Source organism: Panthera uncia, chromosome B1, assembly GCF_023721935.1.
Source record: "Panthera uncia isolate 11264 chromosome B1, Puncia_PCG_1.0, whole genome shotgun sequence".
NCBI lineage: Eukaryota > Metazoa > Chordata > Mammalia > Carnivora > Felidae > Panthera > Panthera uncia.
In genome coordinates this window covers 162256069-162279399 of record NC_064811.1, presented here as the reverse complement: position 1 = coordinate 162279399, position 23331 = coordinate 162256069, and the positions used below count along the sequence as shown (strand labels likewise).

Genomic DNA, 23331 nt, shown 5'->3' with positions numbered 1-23331 from the left:
TCCAATACTCTTATATTTATATTAATTCTATTTAAATATTTAATTGAGCGGTGTTTACTTTGAGTTCTGGTATGCAATAAGAATTAAATTTTTTCTGCTATGATTAGTTGTCCTAAGGTCATACACTGAACAATCCATTCTCTGCTGGCTGCTTTGAAATCCACCTCTACTAGTTCTGACACAGAATTAAATACTCTCAGGATTGAGTACCCTTTCTCATCTCATTTTTTCAGAGACCCAACACACTCAGAAACCCCTAGAGTTTCTGAGTGTCCTCTGTCCTGGGAAGGCTTTCTTATGGCCCACTGCCCCTGGTCTCCATTTCTCCTGGAGCTCCTAGCTCCCTTCAAGTGGATGCTAGTCCACCTGAATGCAAGCACCATCTCTGGAGCTCATCTCTTTACCCCTATATCTGGTCAAGTGTCTGGCACACACAGGCCTTCCAAATACCCTACCCAAGTAGCAAGCCTTCCCACCCACCCTCTCCTGCCTATGTACCACATTTTAAAACATTAACTAGATATTTTAACTAGAAATGTAACATTAACATTACATTTCATTTCATCATCTCAATGTTGGAGACTGGTAAACTAGTCATTTTATCTTTTTCAACAATACTTCTCTTCTAGTTTTATTCCTATTATTAAATATTTGCAATCCAGTCATATATAACCAAGAGAATCCTGCTACTCCAGGCCCCAGAGTCCCACGCAGAGGACTGAGCAGACACTCCTTTAGCACGAGCTCTACCTTGCCAAGCCCAGCACGCACAGTGACCGGCCTTCATGACTGGATGACACAGATTTCAGGGCCCATAATCTGGCAAGCTCTAGGCAGCTTCCTAGCCAAAGAAACTCACTGTCAACTAGTGCTAGAAATGGGCACACCAGCTGCTGGGAGCAATGATTTGACTTAATGCCCAGTGCCAACCACAGGTTCAGTCCTTCTCAGGAAATCATGCTTAATCAACCAGCAGCACTCTGACATCCTAAAGAGAATGCAGGGAACACAGAAACACCGAAGGAAGGCTGCGAGTAGCCAAAGCTCCATAGACACTTTACTATTGGAGTCAGAGGACACTGACAACACTCAAGTGATGGTTGCAGAGGGTACCTACAAATCAGGAACAGTTGAAAAGATCAGCCCACCCTACTCTGCATGGTGTCACAACTGAAGGCACAACTCCTGAACCTGGAGAAGAAAAGACAACAGACATTCTGATAGCTGTCTTTAAAGATCTAAAAGCCTATCATGTATAAGAGGAAATGGATTAGTTCAGTCATTTCCTCAGAGGCTAGAACTAGACCCACAGAGTATAAATCACAGGCAGGTGGACTGCAGGTCCAAATAATAGCCAGCTTTATATCTGAAGCTGGTCAACAACAGAGCAGCCTGCCTGGTGAAGGAGGCAGTTACATGGCACAGAGAACATGTGTCAGGGATGACCAGGTGATTTACAAAGGCCTCTTCTAAAACTGTTGAATTCTGACCCTAAAATTTATTTAGAGAAGGGCTGGTCTTCAAATGTAAAATTTTAAAAAGACTTCATTCGTTATCTAGAATTTTGAGAAGTATCAACCACACCCTTCTACTGAGCATTACCAGCTTTTAATAATGTGAATTTAATGATAAAAGATTAAAAATAAATTTTTATCTTCCAAGATTATAATTAGACACATATTAACACATATAATCTTTAAAATAAGCTGGCTAGCTAAGTGAGCTAATTAATCCTGACCAATGTAGGAAATGTTAGTCGTAACGGCTTACAAGAGCCAACACTGCACAATAGAGAGCTTGAAGACACATATGTAAAAACTACATTACTGCATCTGAAAATAAAATCGCACTTCGTCTTCTTGAGTAGCTACAAAAATGAGTGCTTGGAAACTTCTTGGCATAATTCTAAATTTAATCTCTGAGGAGATGTAGGTTAGAATAAAAAATGGATTCTGATTCAACCCATGGCAGCCGCTGCAGGAGCAGGACAACTAACTAAGGCTTTCTGCAGCTGAAGGCGCACATCCTCTATCCAAGTCCACGGGCCATGGGGATGATGGCTTTCCAGAGTCTGGGAGAGGCCTCACTCATGCCCCTGGCTGTCCCCAAACCTGAGCCCAAACTCAAGCTAGGCCTGAACACAGCAGGCAGTGAGCCATCTTTGCAGATCCTGATGAAAAGCCACCCTTCCGAATTTTCATTTCTTAAAGTAAATCTGCTTGTCTGGCAGTTTTCTGGTTGCTTTAGGGAAAGGCAAATACAAATGATAAACTTTATATGAAGAAAACAGTTGAACAAGAAGAGAAAGGGGCCTTTGTATTGGGCAGGGGAAATGCAGGAAATGCCGGGAAATGATATCAGCATTAAACACACACCACAGTGAGGAAGGGAGGTATGTACCAACAAACAAACCTGAAATTCTGCATGAACTGCCGGAACTTGTCCGCCCTCTTTGCCAGTGGCACGATAACGTTGATGAGTGTGTTGGCCATGTTGAGCTTTTCTTGTTTTACTTTCATGATAGGGCCAAATGGTCGAAACAACACAAGTCGTCTGAATTCGTGCTTCTGCTCCCCTTTGAAGGTGAGCTCATACAGAGTGCCTTTATCCCTTTCGGTGCGGTAGATCCCTGTCAACAGAAATACAAGGATAGTTTCAAAAATTAACCTTGGCTGCTGAGTGTTTTTTATAGCTGAGATCTAGCACAAAATGCGCCTTTGAAAACATTAAATTAAGATGAAATCTCTACATACAATAACTATTAGAAAACCCCAAATGCTCCCGTGTTAAAAAATCCCCAAAGAAATCAAAATCCCATCAATTTAAAAATCACATTTCTGAAGAGCTTCATAAACATGGAAAAAAGTTTGTAATGTCAGATACAAAACTGTATTTATACTAGAGGCATTCAAAAAAGGACTGTAAGGAAATATGCCAAAATAAGATTGGCTGTGATGTGGAATGGCGTGCTTTTCTTTTTCTTTTCTGCTATTATCCACACTTTCAGCAAGATGACTAGATAAATATTATAATTATTCTACCTACTTAATTTTAAAAGAATGTTAAAATTATCTCTTAGATATTATAGCCATTTCAGATGAACTGACCATAGCAATTTTGGGGGTACTTTAGAGTGGCGCTGTGCAAGTTTCTGGAAGCATTAAAGCACACAACACATAAGATACCCAACACAATGGCAGGTGCACATCTTATTTAATTTCATATTGTCCTTCCTAACTCTGAGGAGCAGCACAGCTCAGTGCTCCAGAGCCAGACTACTTGGGAGATCTATTTACACCCCGCCCCCAAATAAGCTCTACACCATGTCACTTGTACTAAAACACCACGGTCTTATTTGTCAGGTTGAAGTTGTGACCTGTCAACTCTCAGGGTGAACCTCCTAAAGGCCTGATCCAACAGAATTTTTCTATCAAATAAGCAAACGATTCCCTGCTGCCTAGGTCCCATTGCCTGTCCAACATCACTGGTAATTGTGGGTGTTTTTCCTATAGTCAGAAGAATCTTGCAAAAATCCAGCCAATCACCAGATAATCTCCCTTATCTTTCACCTCTGACTTGCCATGTTTTCTATTCCATCTTTCTTCCCTCCTCTTAATCCCCACATTAGCTAGAATGCACCTTCCAGTCTTGGGAGAAGCTACAAAAGTACATCTCAGGGAAATACCCGCCTGCGGGGAGTCATAGCTCTCGACGCCTCTGATAAAGCACCCCTCCTTTCTTCCTCACTCCCTCTTCTCTTGTGGGCATAACAGGACTTCTCCACAAACACTGCTGGGTTCTCTTCCTCACTCTCTGCAGAATAGGAGCTTTTCCTTTTACAGCCCTTTTCCTGTTTACAGCCTCTTTGATCCTGTTCAAAGTCTGGATCTCCTTCAGGTGCCACAAAGAGGTGGAGTTTGGTACTACAGATTTTCAAGGTAGTCTCATTTCTCACAGCTGTCCCAGGGGCCTGCCTCAAGATTCCAAATGCGCAACCTGCTGGCAGCCAGTCCGGATGATTTAAGGACCAGAGCACAGAGTTACAAGGACTGACTTCTCTTCGGAAGCCTCCATCGCTTCCTTGGGTAACAGGGCATACTGCTCAATGGCTCTGAGAATCAGGGCAGCTGAGAGAGGTTTTGCTGAGCTCATGCTGGAACAGAATCCAGAGTCCCTTCAGGGGTCATTCATGGAAGAAAGAAGAAGGTTCATTTCTTGGGAAGCTCAAAGGACTTCTCTGAAAACGTGAAGTGGTTCCTTTCAAAGTCTGTTAATTCTTTCAGGCAATTCGTGCTTGTGGAGGAAACAGGCTCTTCCCCACCTCTAACTGTTGTCTACAGCAGCTGGGGAAACCACCAAATTCCAGGGCAAAAATAAGGCTGGGCGAGTCAGCAAGGAGTTGCATTTGCTAATGGAGTGTGTCTGCACAGCTGAAACAGGCCTGCCAGGGGTCGCTGGCTGTGCCTTGTCAAACTTCTGTTATTGGGGTCAGCAAGCATACCTTTTTCACACAGCAAGAAACCTGCAAAAGGCTGCTGACAGTTTAACATGCAGATAAAAACGTATGTGAGCCAAAGATTGTTTTTTAACTGAGTCACTTTCTTTCTCAGCATTAGATAGGGATAAGAATCATAAAACATCTGAACCCACATATTTGAGAATACAGGTAGAAACATACACAAACCCATCTGAGAAGATGGACATCTACTTACAAAGAACCCAGAGAATGTAATAGTTCTTATCATAATGATTCTCCAGCACATTAGAGGAGCTGCCTTTCGCAGAGCATGTATCATCAGCCTGGGTGCGACAGGGTGGCAGCTTTGTTAAAATGGTTTCCAGGCCTGGCACTCCTTACTGGGAAGGCCAGAGCAGCCAGGCTAATCTTGCTCACCACAATGTCAGCTGCTTCCTCATCGTCTTCTACATCCCATGACTCGAAACAGTTATTACATCAACTTTTTAGCGTATTTCCCCATACTTTGCCTAATTAAATTAATGATGTCTTATAAATCTGATTCAGATCTCTTAATTCCCTCTATTTTAAATAAGTTATTTAAAACTCTCTTGCAACCTGTGTCCACTAAAACCCACACCTAGCCACCCACCCACCACACCCGCAGGCACATCCTCCCACACCTGCACACAGGCCCCCTCAGTCTGATTGTAACACAAAGGACCACTCCTTAATAGATCCCTGTGCCTCCTGGAAATCTTCAGTGGTGGAAACACAAAGGGGCTGAGAGAAAAGGGGGACAGAAGCCTTCTGAGACAGAAATGATTTTTCAGCCAGTGAGGTGGCATGCACACCAGCAAATGCAAAGCAAACCAGTTTTGCATAGGATTGCATCATTTTTATGCATTATGTTAATTAGAGATCAAAATAAGAACTTCACAGCGAGCTTAGATTTTGGTTTAGATACCCTAACTGGCACCCTCTTTCCCCTTCTTTCTCTCCCTAGATGCTAAGTTTACTTTCAGTTTGGTGTTTCTGTTTCCTGAGCAAGGTTCTTAGTGCTTTTAAGTAAAATCTTATTCTACTCAAGGACACCAGACTCTAGGATGACCAACTACATGGGGATACCTCCAGGCATCCAAGGTATAGTTCCCTGGTCTGCAGCAAATGGCTGTCCCTTTAGCAGGCCAGGAGCTAACCAGACATAGGCCCCCTCTCTAAAACCTGTCCTCAACATAGGACCTCAGAAATCAAGATGCTGGAGGTCAAGGAGGTACAACTCCTTACCCTCACACTCCTGCTACCTTCACTCAATATATGTGCATAGGTTGTGGCCCAGTCCTGCACTGCTGATCCCAGAAGTTTCTCCACTGTCATCCCTGCCTTTCCTACCTTCCCACATGGAGCCTGGGTCAGGTCTCCCAGCACAATAACTACAATCCTCTGCCAACCCGTGTCCTACTTCCAGGACCCAATCCATCCTGACATATCCTGTGGCCCTCAGCCTTCCTACAGTACCATTCTAATCCTGCTTCTCTCTCACAAGCTTCTTAGAGCCTAGAGAATAAAGTACCAACCCCATGTCCAGGCCTTCAAGACCCTCCATAATGTGACCTCAGTGTGCTATCCTAACTGCAGGCCTTATCCCTGCCTCACGAGAAATATGGGCTCTAGGCAAGCTGCTTCACAATGAGCATTTACAACTACTTTTTCCCCTTGGAGAAACTGGAACCCTCCTGAAAAGCTGGTGGGAAAATGGTACAGCCACAATGGAGAAGAGTTTGGCAGTTCTTCAAAAAGCTAAACATGGGATCAACATATGATCCAGCAGTTCCACTTCTGGGTATGTACCCAAAAGAAATGAAAGCAGAGACTTGAAGAGATACTTGTGCACACATGTTCATACACACACTGCTTATAATACCAAAAGATGGCAACAGCCCAAACCTCAACCAAGAGATGAATGGACACAACACAGTAGACACACACAATGGACTATGACCCAGCCTTAAAAAGGAATGGGATTCTGACACATGCCACAACATGGATGAACCCTAAACCACGTGCTTGGTGAAATAAGCCAGACACAAAAGGACAGATATTGTATGGGTCCACTTATATGAGGAATCTAGATTAGTCAAATTCCTAGAGACAGAAAGCGGGCTGGTGGTTACCAGGGATTGGGGGAGCAGGAAATGGGGAGTTAGTATATAATGGGCACAGAGTTTCAGTCTGACATGATGAAAAGGTTCTAGAAATGGGTAGTGTGATGGTGACACAATAATGTGAATATGCTTAATGTCACTGGACTGTACACTTAAAAATAGTTAAAATGGTAAATTTTACGTATACTTTACCACAATAACTGCTGAAAAGGCCTTGAATTTTCTCAAGACACATTTCCCCACCAGTCTACCATTTTTGCCCTCCTAAATCTGACCCTCCTCCTTTGGGAGGATTCCCATGACGTTCTCAATCCAAAGTGGCCATTCAATCCTCCAAACACTCTGGTCTTCAGAGATTTTAAACTTTTCATTGCTGAACTAGTTTTTTGGCCCCTAAGGACTTTGGAGATCATCTAGGCCAGCCTTGTCATTCTACAGGTGAATAAACTGAGTCACAGGGCAGTTGTGATCTGCCTGTGTTCACCACACTTTTTAATGCCTGACTGGAACATACCATGTGTGAGGGTTTGCTCCCTAGAGGTCACTTTTCATATTCGACATTAACAGCTCAGAGCAGAGATGCAGGACCATGCAGAAGTCAGAATAAACAATATAAAGTCTGTCATAAAAACCACTGTTTGGCTCATTTACCCACAGATAATCTTCACATCCACCCTTAGAACTTTTCTTTTACTTTCACGCACAATTGTAACAGTTATTAAACAATAATCATCTAAATTCATAGTCTACAACACATTCAAAGTAGTAAATTTTAAGAGGAATTCTCATAAAAAAATCTTTCTACCAACAAAAGAAGAGTGTATGGGAAAAGGGAATCTAGAACTGGCAGAAACGCTGACAGTAGTACCTAGTGGTCTCCTGACAACAGTGCGGGGGAGGCAGAACATTATTTGTTTTTAATTAAAATGTCTGAGATGCTGAATATAAAGAAAAAACACTCATGTAACTTGCCTTGAATATATCACTGTAAGAGCATATTCTCCTTACTCCTATTCAAGAAGACAAACAGAAATACCCGAGAAAGATTTTACTCCTAACATTAATTTTTAACTATTCTGGTGCTTTAGTGATTTTCAGTTAGAAAATTCTGCTTAGCAGGAATATGTACCTCATTCCCAGACCCTGTGGGATAAACGAGACATTATTACAGTGCCATCTGTTGCTGGCTCTGTTTTCTTAGGGAAAATAGTAGACATCTGACATTGTGAAAGAGATGTTCCTGAGAGTGCCCTGAACCTTCAAATGCTCAGGTACTCTACGTAAGAAATTCTCCCCATAAAAACCGAATAAAAAGTGACCACTCTAAAGCTCTTCCTCAGGTAGGGTAATGTCTGTATGAGCCTTGCTTTCTGCTGCATCACAGTGCATCCGTTCACAGTAACTTCTGGATGTGTCCCAACGCAAGTTTATTGTGGTTTTTGGCCTTCACCAAACATTTCTTTCGTCTGATAAGAAACAGTTGCACTGACTGATGCCCTTGCTGAAACAACTCCTGAATTGCCTCGTCTTACTTCTATTTATTGCATTTGGTATGTATTTGTTCTTGTTATAGAGCTATGCAAATTCATCACCTGGTCCTTAATCTATCAGAAATTTCTAAGAATCTCACTTTACTTAGAGCTCCTCCTTATTTTATCACTTCTACTAACAGTTGACTTTCTTTTCAGAGGCATTTCCCCCCCCCCCCCAAGACTACAACCTACCTGTCACTTCATGAAACCTCCCAGATGTCAGACAATAAATGGAAAGCAAAGGCATGTTATGATTCCAGCGCCCCGGTGGGCTGGGATCCTCACCAGGTCCCCGCCAGCCTGACAGGCTTCATATTCATGTGACATGGTTATTTTGATCCTTACTGATTTTTCCTATGGGTTATTTACTGTGGATTGTGTTTTATATTAGAAATATAAAAATGAACATAATCGCTGTGCTTTCAGAGAGAAAGGTAGATAGGTAAACAGCACAGCCATAAATGTATGATAAGCACCTAAGAGAGTCTACCTAAGGTGTAAGGGAACAGAAAGGAGGAAGTGTCTACCTGCCGGAAGGTGCGAACAGTTTGATAAAAGATGTTTCACCAGAACTGAAGACTGAGTGGGTGTTTGCCAAGACCGCAAAATCAGAGAGGGCATTCTATGGATAGATATCAGCATAAGCTAAGAGATAGAAAAAAGCAAAAACCAATGTGTTATGTATGGCAAACCTAAGGCAGTTCAGCAAGGCTGGAGTGCAAAAAGCTAGGTCTGGGACAGAGGTAGGAAGTGAAGCTGGGGGGACTCAGGTAGGGCACACCATGCTGGCCCACTAGGTCATCCTCATGGGCACGAACTCTGACCTGAAGCTCAGGGTTGTTAACAGGGCAGACGGGGACCACTTCAGCACCATCACCTTACAGCAGCGGGGTGGGGAGCAGAGCATCGAGGGACCACAGGGATTGAGATCAGATTGCAATGAGGAGAGAAGCACAATGATTCAGCAAGAAATGACAAAGCCCTAAATTGTGACAGTGCCAGGGGAGATGATGAGAAGTGGAAAAAACTCAAGAAAACGTGGTTAGAAAATGGGACAGCAAGTGAGGGAGAGGGAGAAAGGCAGTGTGACTCCAACCACAGGTGAGAAAAGGGTTTTGAGTCAAGCTTTGGAAAGGCTGATTTCAGGAGCCGCTGGAGGGGGACTGAAGCGCAGCAGACTGGCTTCTCTGGGACACACAGAGGTGGGTGTCCCCAGCCTGCAAGCTGAAGCTGTGGGTGTGGGTCAGACCATTCAGGACGTCTGTAAGGAGAGGAGAGGGAGCATGGGATGCAGGCCTGGGGTGTCCCAACCCCACAGGAGTTATGTGTGTGCATCAGCAAGGGAGGTGGAGAGGCCAGGAGAAGTGAGACAAATCACAGAAGGCAGAAGGTGGCACAGGTAGCCAGCGAGTGCAGGACTGCAGTGGTGCAAGTCTCATCAAGGTTAAGTATGACAAGGATGAAACTGACCCACGGGATGGCAAGTATGAGATCACTGGTGACCTCACCAATGAGGGCTTCAGAGAAGGGACAGAGCTGCAAGCCAGACATGAAGGATGATGACAGATGAAGTGGCAGGAATGAGTTGAGGGAGTTGAACATTTTCCTTTCATTTCCTTCAAGTTGTTGAGTTACTGTTGCCTGTGGACCTTTGCCCATTCTTTCCCCTCTGCCTGGGATGCTTTCCCTCAGGCCAGGGTACAACTGGATCCTTCTCACAAAGCCACCTCCTCAAAGAGGCCCTCTCTAGTCTCGCTCCCCACTCCCACCCTGCCCCATCACTCTGCCACCTCTCATCCATCACCTGCCTATTCATTACTGTTCCCACCACTAGAAGGTAAGCACCAGGACAACCAGAATAAGTCTGCATCCCTAATGGAAATCCCTTGCAAAGAGGAAGGGCAGGAAGGAGGGAAGGAAGGTGCCTGGCTAAGAAGGGAATGAATGCAACAGAACAGTAACTAAGGGAACTTACAGAGTTGACAGTGTTTTCTTTTGTTACAAAAAATAGGAAAAAGAAACAACCCTTCATATGTTGAGAGGAAGGAACAAAGAGGAGTAGGCAATGAGGATACACAGATGGAATGAGAAAGTGGGAGGTATGTGGGACCAGCAGCCTTGAAAGGACATGGCCTTGGACAAAGCAGTATCACCTGCTCTCCAGAGCAGGGCAGAAATAAGAAAGCAAAGGGGCAGGTAGTGCAGGTTTGGGGCAAGAAGCCAAACAAAGGCACGAGAACTAACACTAAGTGAAGTGGGAGGGAGGCCAGGCCTCCCAGGTCATAAGGGGACCAAGGGTGGATATGGGCCCTGAGAGGGGTGCTGGGAGCCTGGATGGTGGCCAGAGGATGGGAGATAGCACAAAGTGCAGCCGGGCTGGAGATCAGAAATTTGTACTGATATCAGCACACATAGACCTTCAGGGGCTTTCCTCCAGCAGCACGAAGGACAGGTGGAGGAGGGGGCAAGACAGTGATCTAGGACTGGGCTCTGCAGGACAGGTGTGGAGGGCTGGGAAGAAAGTGGCCAAAGGAATCCATCATGGACTCCAGGCTAGAAAGGGAGGAGTAAGGCCTAAGGAAAGGAAGGTCAAAGGGCACGGAATGGCTCAGACTATGAATGAACAATGCGGAGAGTGAAGTCAGAAGTAATAATAGAAGTCATGGGGAAAAATGGATTTCTGATGATGTGTAAGTTTAATGAAAAAGCAGGGCTCTTCCAGGAGATGACAAGGCCCAAGATGTGGCTGCCCTGGAAGTTGGCCTCTGCACTTTCCCTCTCTCTATGCCCTTGAGTTGGCCAGACCACATAATGTGCCCCTCGAGATCCCCAACTACACAGATCTCTTTTTCACCCTGAGTTCTTCAAGGACTGTGGCCTGTTATGAAGAAATAGTAGATCCATCTCTTTCCATAACTTTAAGAAACCAATGGTGAAAAATTACACAGACTAGATGTCTCCCTGAACTAAAGACAGTTTAAGGGGCTAGACAACAGCAGTGAGGACTAAGATAGTAGGGAGTTCTGCAGGGATTCCAGAACAAACATCTGAGGGAAGTCAGAGTGGCCATTGTTGGGGCACGTTTCTGAATAGCTGGGGAACTTCCTGCCAATACACTGTACATCCAGGATGCTGTGGAAAAGCAGATATCTTTAGATATAGGTAGCAGCAATGAGAAGGAGTTAAAAGGTTAAAGAGCAGAGAATATGTGACAGTGTTACTGTCTCTGGTCAACCGCTGAGCTTGTCTGTACACAATTACTTAAGTGACTTACTGCCAAAATAGAGGATGTACTGCATTTACATTCCCCAACCCATGTCTATTTCTCAAACCACATTCACAAATTTCATCTTAGTTCTAAAAAAGTCTCCTAGGGGCACCTGTGCGGCTCAGTTGGTTCAGCGTACAACTTGATTTTGGCTCAGGTCCTGATCTCACGATAGTGAGATCTAGCCCCTTATTGAGTTTGAGCCCCACGTCAGGTCTGCCCTGGGTGTGGAGCCTGCTTAGGATTGCTTCTCCTCCTCCCTCTGTCCTTCCCCAACTCACACTCTTAACCTCTCTCAAAAAATAAAGACAAATAAAAAAAGCCTTCTAATGAGGTAAGCCATTTACCCATTTCCTTTTACAGACAGGTGAACTAAGACCTTCATAGCAGTTAAATAAGGAGCCAGTTCAAGGTTCCAAATGGTATGCTCGAAGATGATGGGCAATCACTGCATTTCAAAGCATGTCATGGTAAGTCTCTTTAAAGGTAACTTAACTTTACCATCAAATGGGTGTTTATAATTCTTTCTTTTCTGTTCTTCCTTTCTTTTCAAGATTGACTATCAAGGACAGAAAAACACCAATAAAGATCACATCAGAAAGCTAATCAACTTTCCAAAGTATATCAGGAAAGTCAGTCTTAAAATTCACCTTTGAAGATTAGTGTATTATTGATTCATTCATGGACAGCAATTTCCTCATCTTTAAGAAATGGGATTAATACCTATTTCTTCATAGAGCTGTTGTAGAGATTAAATAAATTAATACATGCAAATATGTATGCCTGGTACATGGGAAGTACTCAGTGATATCAGCAATAGCAATAACCTTAATAACTGTCATTACTACTATTATATTATTATGTCATCCCACTCTGCCCCATTAGCCATTTAATGCATTCCTGCTTTTGGTCAGACAGGTCAGGGCTCTGGTGCAAGCCCCACTCTTGCTATGCTCTACACTGGTCTTAAACATGCTTGGAGGCTGAATCTAATCACTCATTTTTAGAAATCATCATTGTGGATCCAGAGATATGAGGATTCTTGAATATTCTGGTAAAAAGCCTGGTAATACACAAATTAACATATATAATATTTAAGTCAAGGAAATTTTTAGAATATTGCAATAGGATTTTTTTAACTGTTGCTTGAGAAATCCATTTATTTTTTTTATTTAAAAACATTTTTTAAACATTTTTATTTATTTTTGAGAGACAGAGAGAGACAGAGCGTGAGCAGGGGAAGGTCAGAGAGAGAGGGACACACAGAATCCGAAGCAGGCTCCAGCCTCTGAGCTGTCAGCACAGAGCCTGATGCGGGGCTCGAACTCACAAACTGCGAGTTCATGACCTGAGCTGAAGTCGGACGCTCAACCGACTGAGCCACCCAGGCACCCGGAGAAATCCATTTCTAATGCATAATAACGACTGGAATTTTTAACACATTGATCCCATAGCCCTTTATCAGATACCATGACCTTCAATTTGACTACAACCACCCCCTCATAACCTTCCTGGTTAGCAAAGCCCTTTACCATATCACACCTACATCCCAATCACTAACATAATTCATACTTAGAACACTTTCCTTCCCTCTGCCAGACACACCTAGTCTCCTGGCTGTCGCTGACAGCTTCTGTGTTTGGCCAACATCTATGCCAGAGACTCACGGTCTAACTCTGGCTTCACTGTTCACTTTGTGCCACCTTAAATAAGATATTTAATGACACAGGGTTCCTACTTCCTAGTCTTAAAAATTGAATCACAGTCTATGTTCAAAGCATCAGCATCAACTGCTTTGTGCTTCAGGGAAATTGCATCTCCTGTAAGTATTTATTCTATTTGACTAACTCATCTAATTAGTCAGTGGTAAAAATTCATTTTAGCTTTACAAAATAGGCTGTAAGAGTGAGTCATTAGACATTTGGGGGAAGATATGTATATTTCTGTGGAACTTCTGAACTACATATAAACCACAGCAGGCTGAAGAGCAAGAAAAGAATCAGAAGACCTACAATATAGGTCACAATATTCTACCATAATAGACACGAGTTGACTTGTATTTGTCTATGCCAGTAGAAACTGGAAAGCTTTAGAAAATACAGATTCTAGGGGCGCCTGGGTGGTTCAGTCAGTTAAGCTCCCATCCCAAGGCCCAAACCTTGGCAGTGAAATCTGAATGATATATCATGTCCTCCAAACATTCCAGGGACACAAGGGTAGTAAGTAAGGGGAAGAGTATAGTGAATAATGGGATATGCTTCTGTTAACCCATAAATTCAGTCACTCATTCCTTCAACAATCCCTCAAAAAGCACTTTCCACTATTGGTAAAAGACTACAGTACATAAAGATGAATAAAACACTGACTCCCAGAAACGAGCAGCTACAGCACTGTGGTTAAGGCCAGGGGTGATGGTGAGAAACCCCTACTTCTGCTTGGGAGACTTAAGAATAGCTGCCTGGAGAGGCAAGCATCTGAGCGATGTTGAGGAGGAGAACGGTGTAGTAGGCAGACTCCATACAGGATGTGCGAGGACTGGCAGGCTGACCAGCACATTCAATAGTGTACAATAGCACAGAAGAAGAATATGGTACATTCAGAAAACTACACAAGTTCAGTAAGGCTGAGAGAGGGGCCAGGTGAAGGACACAGCAAGACATGAAGCTCAAGGGCAGGTTCCAAATCACAATGGCCTTGTGAGTTACACTAAGGAGGACTTACTGTTTGGCACCACAGAGATTTTTCGGTTTTGTTTGGATATTGGTTTGTGGATTTTCTTATGTTTCAGGCAACCACTGTCAGAAAAATTTAACAATCTGAATCTTAAACTGTAAAAATGTATGTTCTATTCAGTGTAAAGTTTTGAAGACCCCCCCCCCCATTGAGGTTAGCTTTCAATTGGAAGACTGAATCCTATGCACACTTTCCTCCACGTCCTTACAAACACACACAGACACAGATACACATCTCCACTGATCACCAAGGGAAAACACAACATGTAATGAGAGAGTAAAAAGTGTTTTCCCTTTGGGGTAAAAAGCACACTAAGAAACAACTTTAATACTAGTGGGAGCTGTGAGGTTTGTCAGCCCAACAGGAGCATCCTTTTTAATATACTAATCTGCTCAGAATGCCAAGCTGCATTTTGGTCATACTGAACCCCTGTGAGGTAGCAAGTCATAAAGTGACACTTGATAACAAAGCCAGAGAAAGATCTTACAGAGATAATCTGACCCAAGAGAGAGACAGACATGAATTTTAATTCCATTCAACCATTAACTTGCTCTATGACTTTGGACAAAGTCAATTCTCAAAGCTTCAGTTTCCCCAAATGTACAACACAGGCACTAAACAAAACACAACTCACTGGGTCCACGAAATAACAATAAACCAAAAGAAATACAATTTTTTAACCAGTTTCTATTTCTATTTCCTAATTTTTTCCATTTCATTCTTATGTATACACTCTGCAGCAGAAGATAAGACCTTAGCTCTGTTATCCTTTCCCATCCTAAACATAAACAAACATGTTTATATTCTTCCAATACACTTATCACCCTTGTTAGTTAAATTAGTATGTGGTTCAGAAAAAACACAATTGTAATCTTAGGATTAAGAGAGCCACTGTCTCTATAAAATTCCTACAGCAACTTTAGTAACATATCATAACACTGATGTATATTGAAGCACAGAAACAATTCCATAGGAAGGCAAAACAATGTGCTCTATAAGACAGGCGGTTTTCCAGTGACAGTTTAATATAAGGAATTTTTTTAACTTAGAAAATCTATAAAAATAGATAATATTTAACGTATGTAGAAGGTACTCCCTAAATATTTTTTCTCAAGTAAGTCATGATGGATTATTTGGTCTATGCTACTGTACCCCGCAGCCTTCAATCTGTGTGGGTCTGTGACTGCTTTGGTTAAGAGAGCACATGAAGTGATGTGGTTTCCACTTTGTTTTCTGGAACACATAAGAAGTTAAACTACCCTGAGGTTGCCATGCTATCAAGAAGCCACACTGCAAGGACAAGCCATGCATAGGCAATCCAGTTAGCAGTCCTGGTCCTCAGGACATCATAGCCCAGCTGCCAGACCTGGGAGTGAATGAGCATTCAGATGATTCAAGTCCATTCAAGCCCCTACCTGTCAGCCCCAGCCTTCTAGCCTTCCTAGATGGAGCCCCAAACATGCTGTAGCAAGACAAGCCATCCCCACTGTGCCCTTTCTGAATCCCTGACCCATATAATCTGTTACCACATGAAAATGATGACCTCAAGCAACTAAATTCTGGGATAATTTGTATTGCAGCAATAATAACTGGAACATATTTCATAATAGCATGTAAATACATAAATGTGCTATGCTGCTCACTAACAGCACATGAAAACATTATCAGTTACTGTGCTCATAGTATTACTGACATCCCCTTGTGACTCACTAGGCATGTACCAGAATGTAAGGCCACTGGACCTGAGTATGGAACTGGGCAGAAGGAGTTCCCCAGATAGGACTAAAATTTTCCTCAGAAAGAAGTTCTTGGGGGCTCCTAGGTGGCTCAGTCTGTTAAGTACCCAACTCTTGATTTCAACTCAAGTCATGATCTCAGGGTAGTGAGATTGACCTGAGTCCCACACAGGGCTCCATGCTGGGTGTGGAGCCTGCTTAAGAGTCTCTCTCTCCTCTTCTCACTCTGGCCCCTTCCCTCCCCCACAGGAACACAGGCACAGCTCTCTCTCTCTAAGAAAAAAAAGGAAGCTCTGGGTCCACAAAACACATGGACAAATGTTGGCAGCTGAGACCCCCAAACCCCATAAAATTCAGCATGGCTACAATAAATTTAACCTAGAAAACCTTTCAAGTAGATGATATAAAACTTTTACTTCAGCTATAACATCACACAAATAAACAAAGACCCCTTGGTTAAGTAGCTACTGATACCTATTTTGCATTTAATCTCTTGGTGAATTCTCTAAAATAAAAATGTACCTCGGTTATATAAATAGTTAACTTGAGAGACAGAAACTAACATATCAATAATTATCTTGAGTCTAAGTAGTCCACATACCAGGTAAAAGGAGAGACTGGCAGAGTGGTTAAGAAACAAACAAGCACAACGATAGGCTGTTTACAAAAAACTCACTTCAAATTCAATAAATGACTTAGGTAACTTGAAGGAAAAAGGATGGAGAAAGATATATCATGCAAACATTAACAAAAAAGGAGTGGCTATGTGAGGTAAAGCAGACTTCAAGAATGAAGAAAATTACTAGAGACAGAGGGACATCACAAAATGATAAAAGGTTCAATCCACGGAGAAGACACAATGATCCTACACGTGTGTACCCCAAACAACAGAGTCTCAAAAGACAGAAGAAAAACTGATGAAGATGAAAGGTGAAAGAGACAATTCTATAATTATTGTTGGGAACATCTATCCCCTTGTCAGCAACAGAGAGAACCACCAGACATCCCAGGTGTCCTTCTGTCTTTCAGTGGGACGTCGTCTTCATGGCCAGGGTCTCGCTGTTTCCCCCACCATGTGAGGTGAATGGCTGCCTGTGCAAGTAGACGGAGGCCCCAGGGCACATGGGCCCGATGGGGAGGCTGGCCTCAGGGCAACACCAGCCAGCTTGTGGGACTGGGACACCCTCATTGCCCCAGAGGGCTGGCATGTCCCTAAACATCTGCCCTGTGCAGTGGGCTGTCAGGAAAGCATAGGTCACCTGTGGCTCCTTCAAAGGATTCCATGGGCCCCAGAGGGGTCCTCTTTCTTGCCGGCCCATGCGCCACTTTCTCCAATGTGGGAGGGCACTCAGGTTGATGTCAGAATCACTGAGGCCCTTGGAGGCACGCGAGGTGCTGCAGTGGGCATTGGAGCCACCCGAGACCTCCCGTGGGGAAGAGTTCCCGCCCAAATTTCCCATGATGGGCATTGGAGGAAGAGGCTGGGCCCGGGGCTACTTGGCTGGACACTAGACAGCTTTGGCATAGCGGGTAGAGAGTCCCTGAGGAGTGCTGGCAGCTTGGCCGGGATCCCAGGTGGCACACAGGGCTCGTGGCTCCCAGCTCTTCCTGATGGGCCCACTCCTGGTGGATGCGTGTCCTTATGGGGCCACGGGGTCTTCCCCCAACTGGATAGGGCTTTGCCTGCCAATGGCTTCTTGGTCAGTGCCCCGACCCAGGGCATGCCAGGGTTTTTGTCCCATGCACCCTCTTCCCAATGAGGTTGAAGTCGCTGGGGAACCGTGCTGGCCCCTCTCCCTGCACTAACCCAAAATCAGGAAGATACGAACAGCACAATCAACCAACAGGATCTCATTCACAGAGAATATTCCACCCAACAACAGCATAATACACTTATTTTTCAAGCACCCATAGAACATTCAATAAGACAGACTATATCTTGGGCCATAAAACAAACCAAAAATTTGAAAAGAATTGAAATTATACAGAGTGTGCTCTCTGATCATAATGGATTCAAAGTAGAAACTAATAATGGAAGATAAGAAAATCCCTGAACACTTAGAAATTAAGTAACACACTTCTAAATAATCCATGGATTAAAAAGGAAGTCTCAGAGATTTTGAAAAATACATTCCAGTAAATAGTTAACTTGCTCTAAAAGGTTGTTAGATATAGAAGAGATGATACTCAGAACATCTACCAAGGATAATTATTTTGAAACAATCGACTTTATTTTTCTGACAGTGGTACACAGTCTGGTATCTGTTAAGCCATACCTAGTTCAATAATAAAAGTGTAAGTGTGCTTCAACATCCTAGATTACTGCCTGGCACATTATAGGTGCTCAGTAAATTGTTGATTCATTCATCATTGAATGAATCAATGTTCACTCTCTCTGTGGGGACTGAGAGGCAGTAGACAGCAGCACAGACCCCAGAGCCAGGGTTCCCAGGTTCAAGTTCCAGTTATGTATTCCTGAGCAAGCAACTGAGCCTTTCTTTACTCCTGTGTCCTCACTTGTAAAATAAGGATGACCAGAATAAAAGACCTATCTCATAGGGACTGCAGTGTGGATAGAAGTACATGTGTAACACACAATATCTTACCTGGGGACATTACCTAGAGATATTACCTAGGGATGTGGGAAGAAAGACTTGCATTCTCTCACCCCAACAAAGGTCACGTACTAGTACCTTTGAGAGGTCAAATATATTTCATGATGTTCTACCAAAGAGTATCACAATTTCCAGGAACCAGCCCCTGGAACAGGTACTGGTTCAAGAACCATTCCTTGAAAGGCTATTCCAGCTCTAGATCTGCCAACTCCTTTAGAGCAGTGGCTTATAACTGTGGTGGCACACTGGAATCACCTGGGGAGCTTTAAAAATACTGATGCCCAGCCCCCAACCAAGAGGCTGATTTAATTAGTCTGTAGTGCAGCCTGTGCACCCCAAGAGATTGTAATGTGCAGCCAAGGTGAAAAAGCACTGCTCTAGGGGAATATAATTTCAATGCTTCCACATCCAGGGATTCCCAAATGGAGGCAAAGTCATTGACAGACAGTCACGGGGCACTAGTACTCTTCAGAGTGATGCTAGGAGTTAAGTAATGACAGAAATAATGCCTCCCCTTTCTCCACCATTGAACTGCTCTATTACTCCAAACTGCATCAGTAAAGGAGTGTTAATGTTGCAGAGGCCTAATGTGACACAGGTTTTTATCCCTCGAAAGCTTCATAGTCAAATGAAACTGGAGTGAACAACATGAAACCAGGAAAGAACCAGCCCTCTGCACTTGTCATTCTCCTTAAAAGGGCCGTTAAGTACATGGTGCATCTTTGCCATGTGCTTACCAGTAATGATCTTGATAAGCCCTGGTGTTCCCTGTTATATAACATCCATTTTAGGTGGTTAGTGTTTGGACAGTGGACACTTCCATGAAAAAAATGTGAAGACGAAATACTGGCAGCATGAGAACATCATGAGCATGGTCTCAGGCATGACTGCTCTTATGAGATGGGGTTGGTTATGATGTAGAGATGGAATGGGGAAGAGACAGGTGGAAATACACTTGGAGACGGGCCCATCTATAAAACATGTGTAAAAATTGTCTTCTGGGTCCAGGGCCCCGTCCACTCCAATAAATATGGCAGACTTCACAGCTGTCACTGACATAGATAAGGCACCTCAAGGGCCACTGCTATAAAAGACTCCAGGCTGTCTTTCTTCATATGAGTCTCTTCTCTGAGTAGACCAAGAGGAAGGCCTCTAAAGACTGGAGGACTCAATCCATGGTGAGAACCAGGGTTCTCAAAGTGTTATTTGGGGGTCAGTGGTCCAGGTGCCCTGTAGCCTGGTCTTTGGTTTTATTAATGTCAATAATTTGATACAGCTGGATTTCTTCTTCTTTCTCTTCCATTATTATTGTATTGTAAGATCTGGATATTTCATCCCTCTGATTTTTCTCATTAATTCTGTCTTATTCTCCTACATTTGCTTATGATATCTTAACTGTAATAACTGAGGCTTACAAAGAAATTTGGTGCCACACAAAAGGAATACAGTTCAAAAGCGTAAGAAGTAAAATTATAACCAAGCAAATACCCAGAATGAAGGGATGTTCATGCAGATACAGATACAGAAAACCTGGACAGTTAGTATTCTGCATTAAGTTCCCTCAGAAGCTATGAAATTTAACAAGAACCTGAAGGCAGAGCCACATCTCTTGACTTGGGTGAAGAAGATTCCTGTCCATGAATCACACTAATGCCTATCTTCAGGAGTTTTCTTGCATACTGGGACTCATAAAGAACAGGTGTGATATAAGCAACAGGATGAGGTACCTCTTTGTGACAGAGCCCTTAAAGAATAATTCTCAATATTGTAGGCTTACTTTCCTAAGTTTGAATTATAAATAACTACAGCAATGCATATTTCAGTTGCCTCCTTAAATTCTGATAGTGTATTTTATACAAACCTAGCAAACAGCTCAGATGCTGAAGCATCACTGGGTATCTTTAATTCTTTAAGCTAGAGATCTGACATCTAGCACTGAGGAGAAAAATGAGTACAAGCAAGGGCTCGTTCCTCTTGTTTCACATCCCACCAAGTCTACCCCAGTAGTGAGATCTGGACCTGACCACACTGGCAAGGCCAAGGGGGAATCTTTACTCCTCTTAAATGGTTAAACTGAAGTTTTCACACAGCATCAAGTGCAGGCAGGAGCAATGCATCCCACGCCCACTCTCCACTGCTCTGGGTCTTGCTCACTAATTAGAGGCACACCGGGCCATGCGCTTGGTAGGTTCCACCTGCAAAGGGTCATCCCTGCACAATCACCTAAAATGTTTCCCATTGCTGGAAACATCAAAGTAAACTTCTTTTTCCAAATGCTAAAGGCTGTCAGTAATCAGACACTAGCCTTAGAATGTGACAGATTCTCACGCGTGGCTAATAAAATCACAATGACTCTTACAGTCACATCTTTCTCCCATCCAGCCATGCTGACCACTGCTCCAGTCTGCTGAGCCCCTCTGTGCTCTGGATGTTCCCCCTCACAATCTGCCCCATACTCCCAGTCAGCACCTTACTGATCACTATCCTGTTTTTATCTTTGTGTGTTTACAATGTCTTTTTCCCAACTAGAATAGGGGTTTTGTCTTATTTTAAAATTTTGGCTACATCCTAGGCCTAACAAATGGGGAGGCACTCAGCAACTCAGTAACCACATGTGGACAGGTATGACTTAGGGAGTGCAATACAGCTGGGGATATAGCATCACAGACCTTTAGCTGATTACCCTGACCAAGGACTTTGGCAAAGCTTCCCTAACTCCCCTTGACTCCCAAATAACAGTGTGAGGAAGCACCCAAGTGGGCCTAGGAAGCACCCTTGGGAAAGAGAGTGCACATCTGGGGACATAAATACATTCTCAGTCAAAATTCATTTCTATATCCTCGACAACCAGCACAGTAGCTGGAGCATGGAAAGTGCTCAGCTCATTTTGCTATGTGATTATGGAATGCATTACATCACTAGAACACTGGTGCTCCAAAGCAACTTGGAATTTGTCAACAAACATATATCAATCCCATTTTATGTGCAAAGTTACAAATTATGGAGATACAGGGATTAAACAATATTTTCCCTTCCTACGTAAATTTTTAACACACCCTGATGTATTCAAAATAATTAATTCCTTAAGGGTAAAAAATGCTGGTAGGAGTGGAGGGGATCTTTTTCTGTACACTATACCTGATAGGACAGAGGTAAAACACATGCATTGACACATGAGCTCTTTCCACCAGCTCTAAATATCTTATGTTGCTCACATTAAATACACACACACACACACACACACACCTATCCCTGTACACATATACACAAAGTTCAGAATTAACTACTGCTCTGTTTCATTCTCTCCTTCACTGCTCAGCATCTAGATCAGCACTGTCAAACAAAATTTTCTGCAATGACATAAATGTTCTTAATCTGTGCTGCCAAATGGCTACTGGGCACTTGAAATGTGGCTAGAGAAAGTGAGTAACTGAATTTTAAATTTCATATAATTTTAATTTTAAATAGCCATATGTGGTGAGGGGCTACCCTGTAGCACAGAGCAGTTCTAGATCACATAGTCTATATCCACAGACTCCATTCCTCTCCTTCCTTTCCTCAACCCACTGCTATCTGATTTCTGCCCTATCATACCACTAAAAATGTTTTCACCAACCCAGGTCATCGATGACTTCTTACAGCAAAATCCAGTGGACACCGTAAGTCCTTATATTGCTCTATCTCTTGTCAACATTCGAGGTGAAGGCTCACTCTCCCCATCTAAAACTGCTTTCTTTCCTCGGCTTTCAAGGTACTACATTCTTCTGGTTTCCTGCCTACTTCCTCTTTAGTCCTGCAAGGTGCCCTTATCATGCAATTGTGGGTGCTCCCGCAGTTTTGATTTCAGGTCTCTCCTCACTCAAACATTACCACAAAAGAGCCTCATCCATGGCTGCAGTTTAAATTTGCATCAACCCCCTAACAAGTCCCAGATCCAGCTCTAAACTTGATTTGTCTTGAACTGCAAACTCATATCCCAACTGTCTCAGCCTTCTCCCCTTATGTATCCCAGAGACACCTCAAAATCACCCACCAAAACTGGTCTGATCATCTCCCCTTGTCTGGCTCTGCCCCTCCAGAGGAGCAGGGAATGGCACCAGCATTAAATGAGCTGCCCAAATCTAAGACTCATCCTTAACACCTTCTCCACACCATGCCTGGTATGCAGTGAGCTTTACATAAATGTCAGCTATTATTACTATCTAGCCGATCATCATCTCTGGAATTGCACAGCTCTCTTATCCATAATTCTGCTACAACACATCAGGCTAACATCACCTCAGCCCTGAATAACTCACTACAATAGATCTCTGTTCACCTAGGCTGAGTCCCTACAATCTGTCCACCACAGATACTGCAGCCAAAGCAGTATTTTCTACATTCTGATAGTGTCACCATTCTGTTCAGCCCCCTTCAGTGGCTCCCTGGTGTCATCGAGGGCATGTAAAGCTAACACGTTTTGTCATGTGGTTTTCAGTGACATCTCCAGCCTCATATCAACACACCCTGACCCCAACTCAAAGTCCCAGTCAAAATGGATTCTGGGCCCAATTCACCAGGCTGTGCCTTATCCCTAGGGCTTTGTATACCAGGGGCCCCAACCCCTATCCCCGATAGTCTATCTTTTCCCCTCCCTCTTCAACTCCCTTTCCTCTGTGAGGACTTCAGCACAGAATATCTTCCCCTGGGAACCAATCTTCCCCACAATCTACAAGAGTGAGCTTGATGGCTTTCCTTCCTAGTATGCTTGCTTTCAAGTAGTATGTGTACAATATCTGTGATCTAAAATAGCACCTTATCACTGTCACTGATCACTGCGAACTTGG

General features: G+C 43.4%; 1 protein-coding gene and 1 long non-coding RNA gene across 6 annotated transcripts in view; one reads left to right on the top strand and one right to left on the bottom strand.

Annotated features, from left to right (window-relative positions):
- The window catches only part of CSGALNACT1 (chondroitin sulfate N-acetylgalactosaminyltransferase 1), a 341653-nt gene that overhangs the window by 42992 nt on the left and 275330 nt on the right, over positions 1-23331 (bottom strand). For all 4 annotated transcript variants that reach the window (XM_049632468.1, XM_049632469.1, XM_049632470.1 and 1 more), the window contains one exon: positions 2413-2629. In XM_049632468.1, coding sequence (XP_049488425.1) covers positions 2413-2629 — 217 coding nt within the window. The remainder of the gene's footprint in view (positions 1-2412; positions 2630-23331) is intronic.
- On the top strand, positions 9696-12187 carry LOC125923861 (uncharacterized). Of its 2 annotated transcripts, none has more exons than XR_007458177.1 (3): positions 9696-9990; positions 11785-11891; positions 11976-12187. It is a non-coding gene; the product is annotated as an uncharacterized LOC125923861 (long non-coding RNA). The 2 variants fall into 2 exon arrangements; XR_007458178.1 differs by lacking the exon at positions 9696-9990 and adding an exon at positions 10497-10843.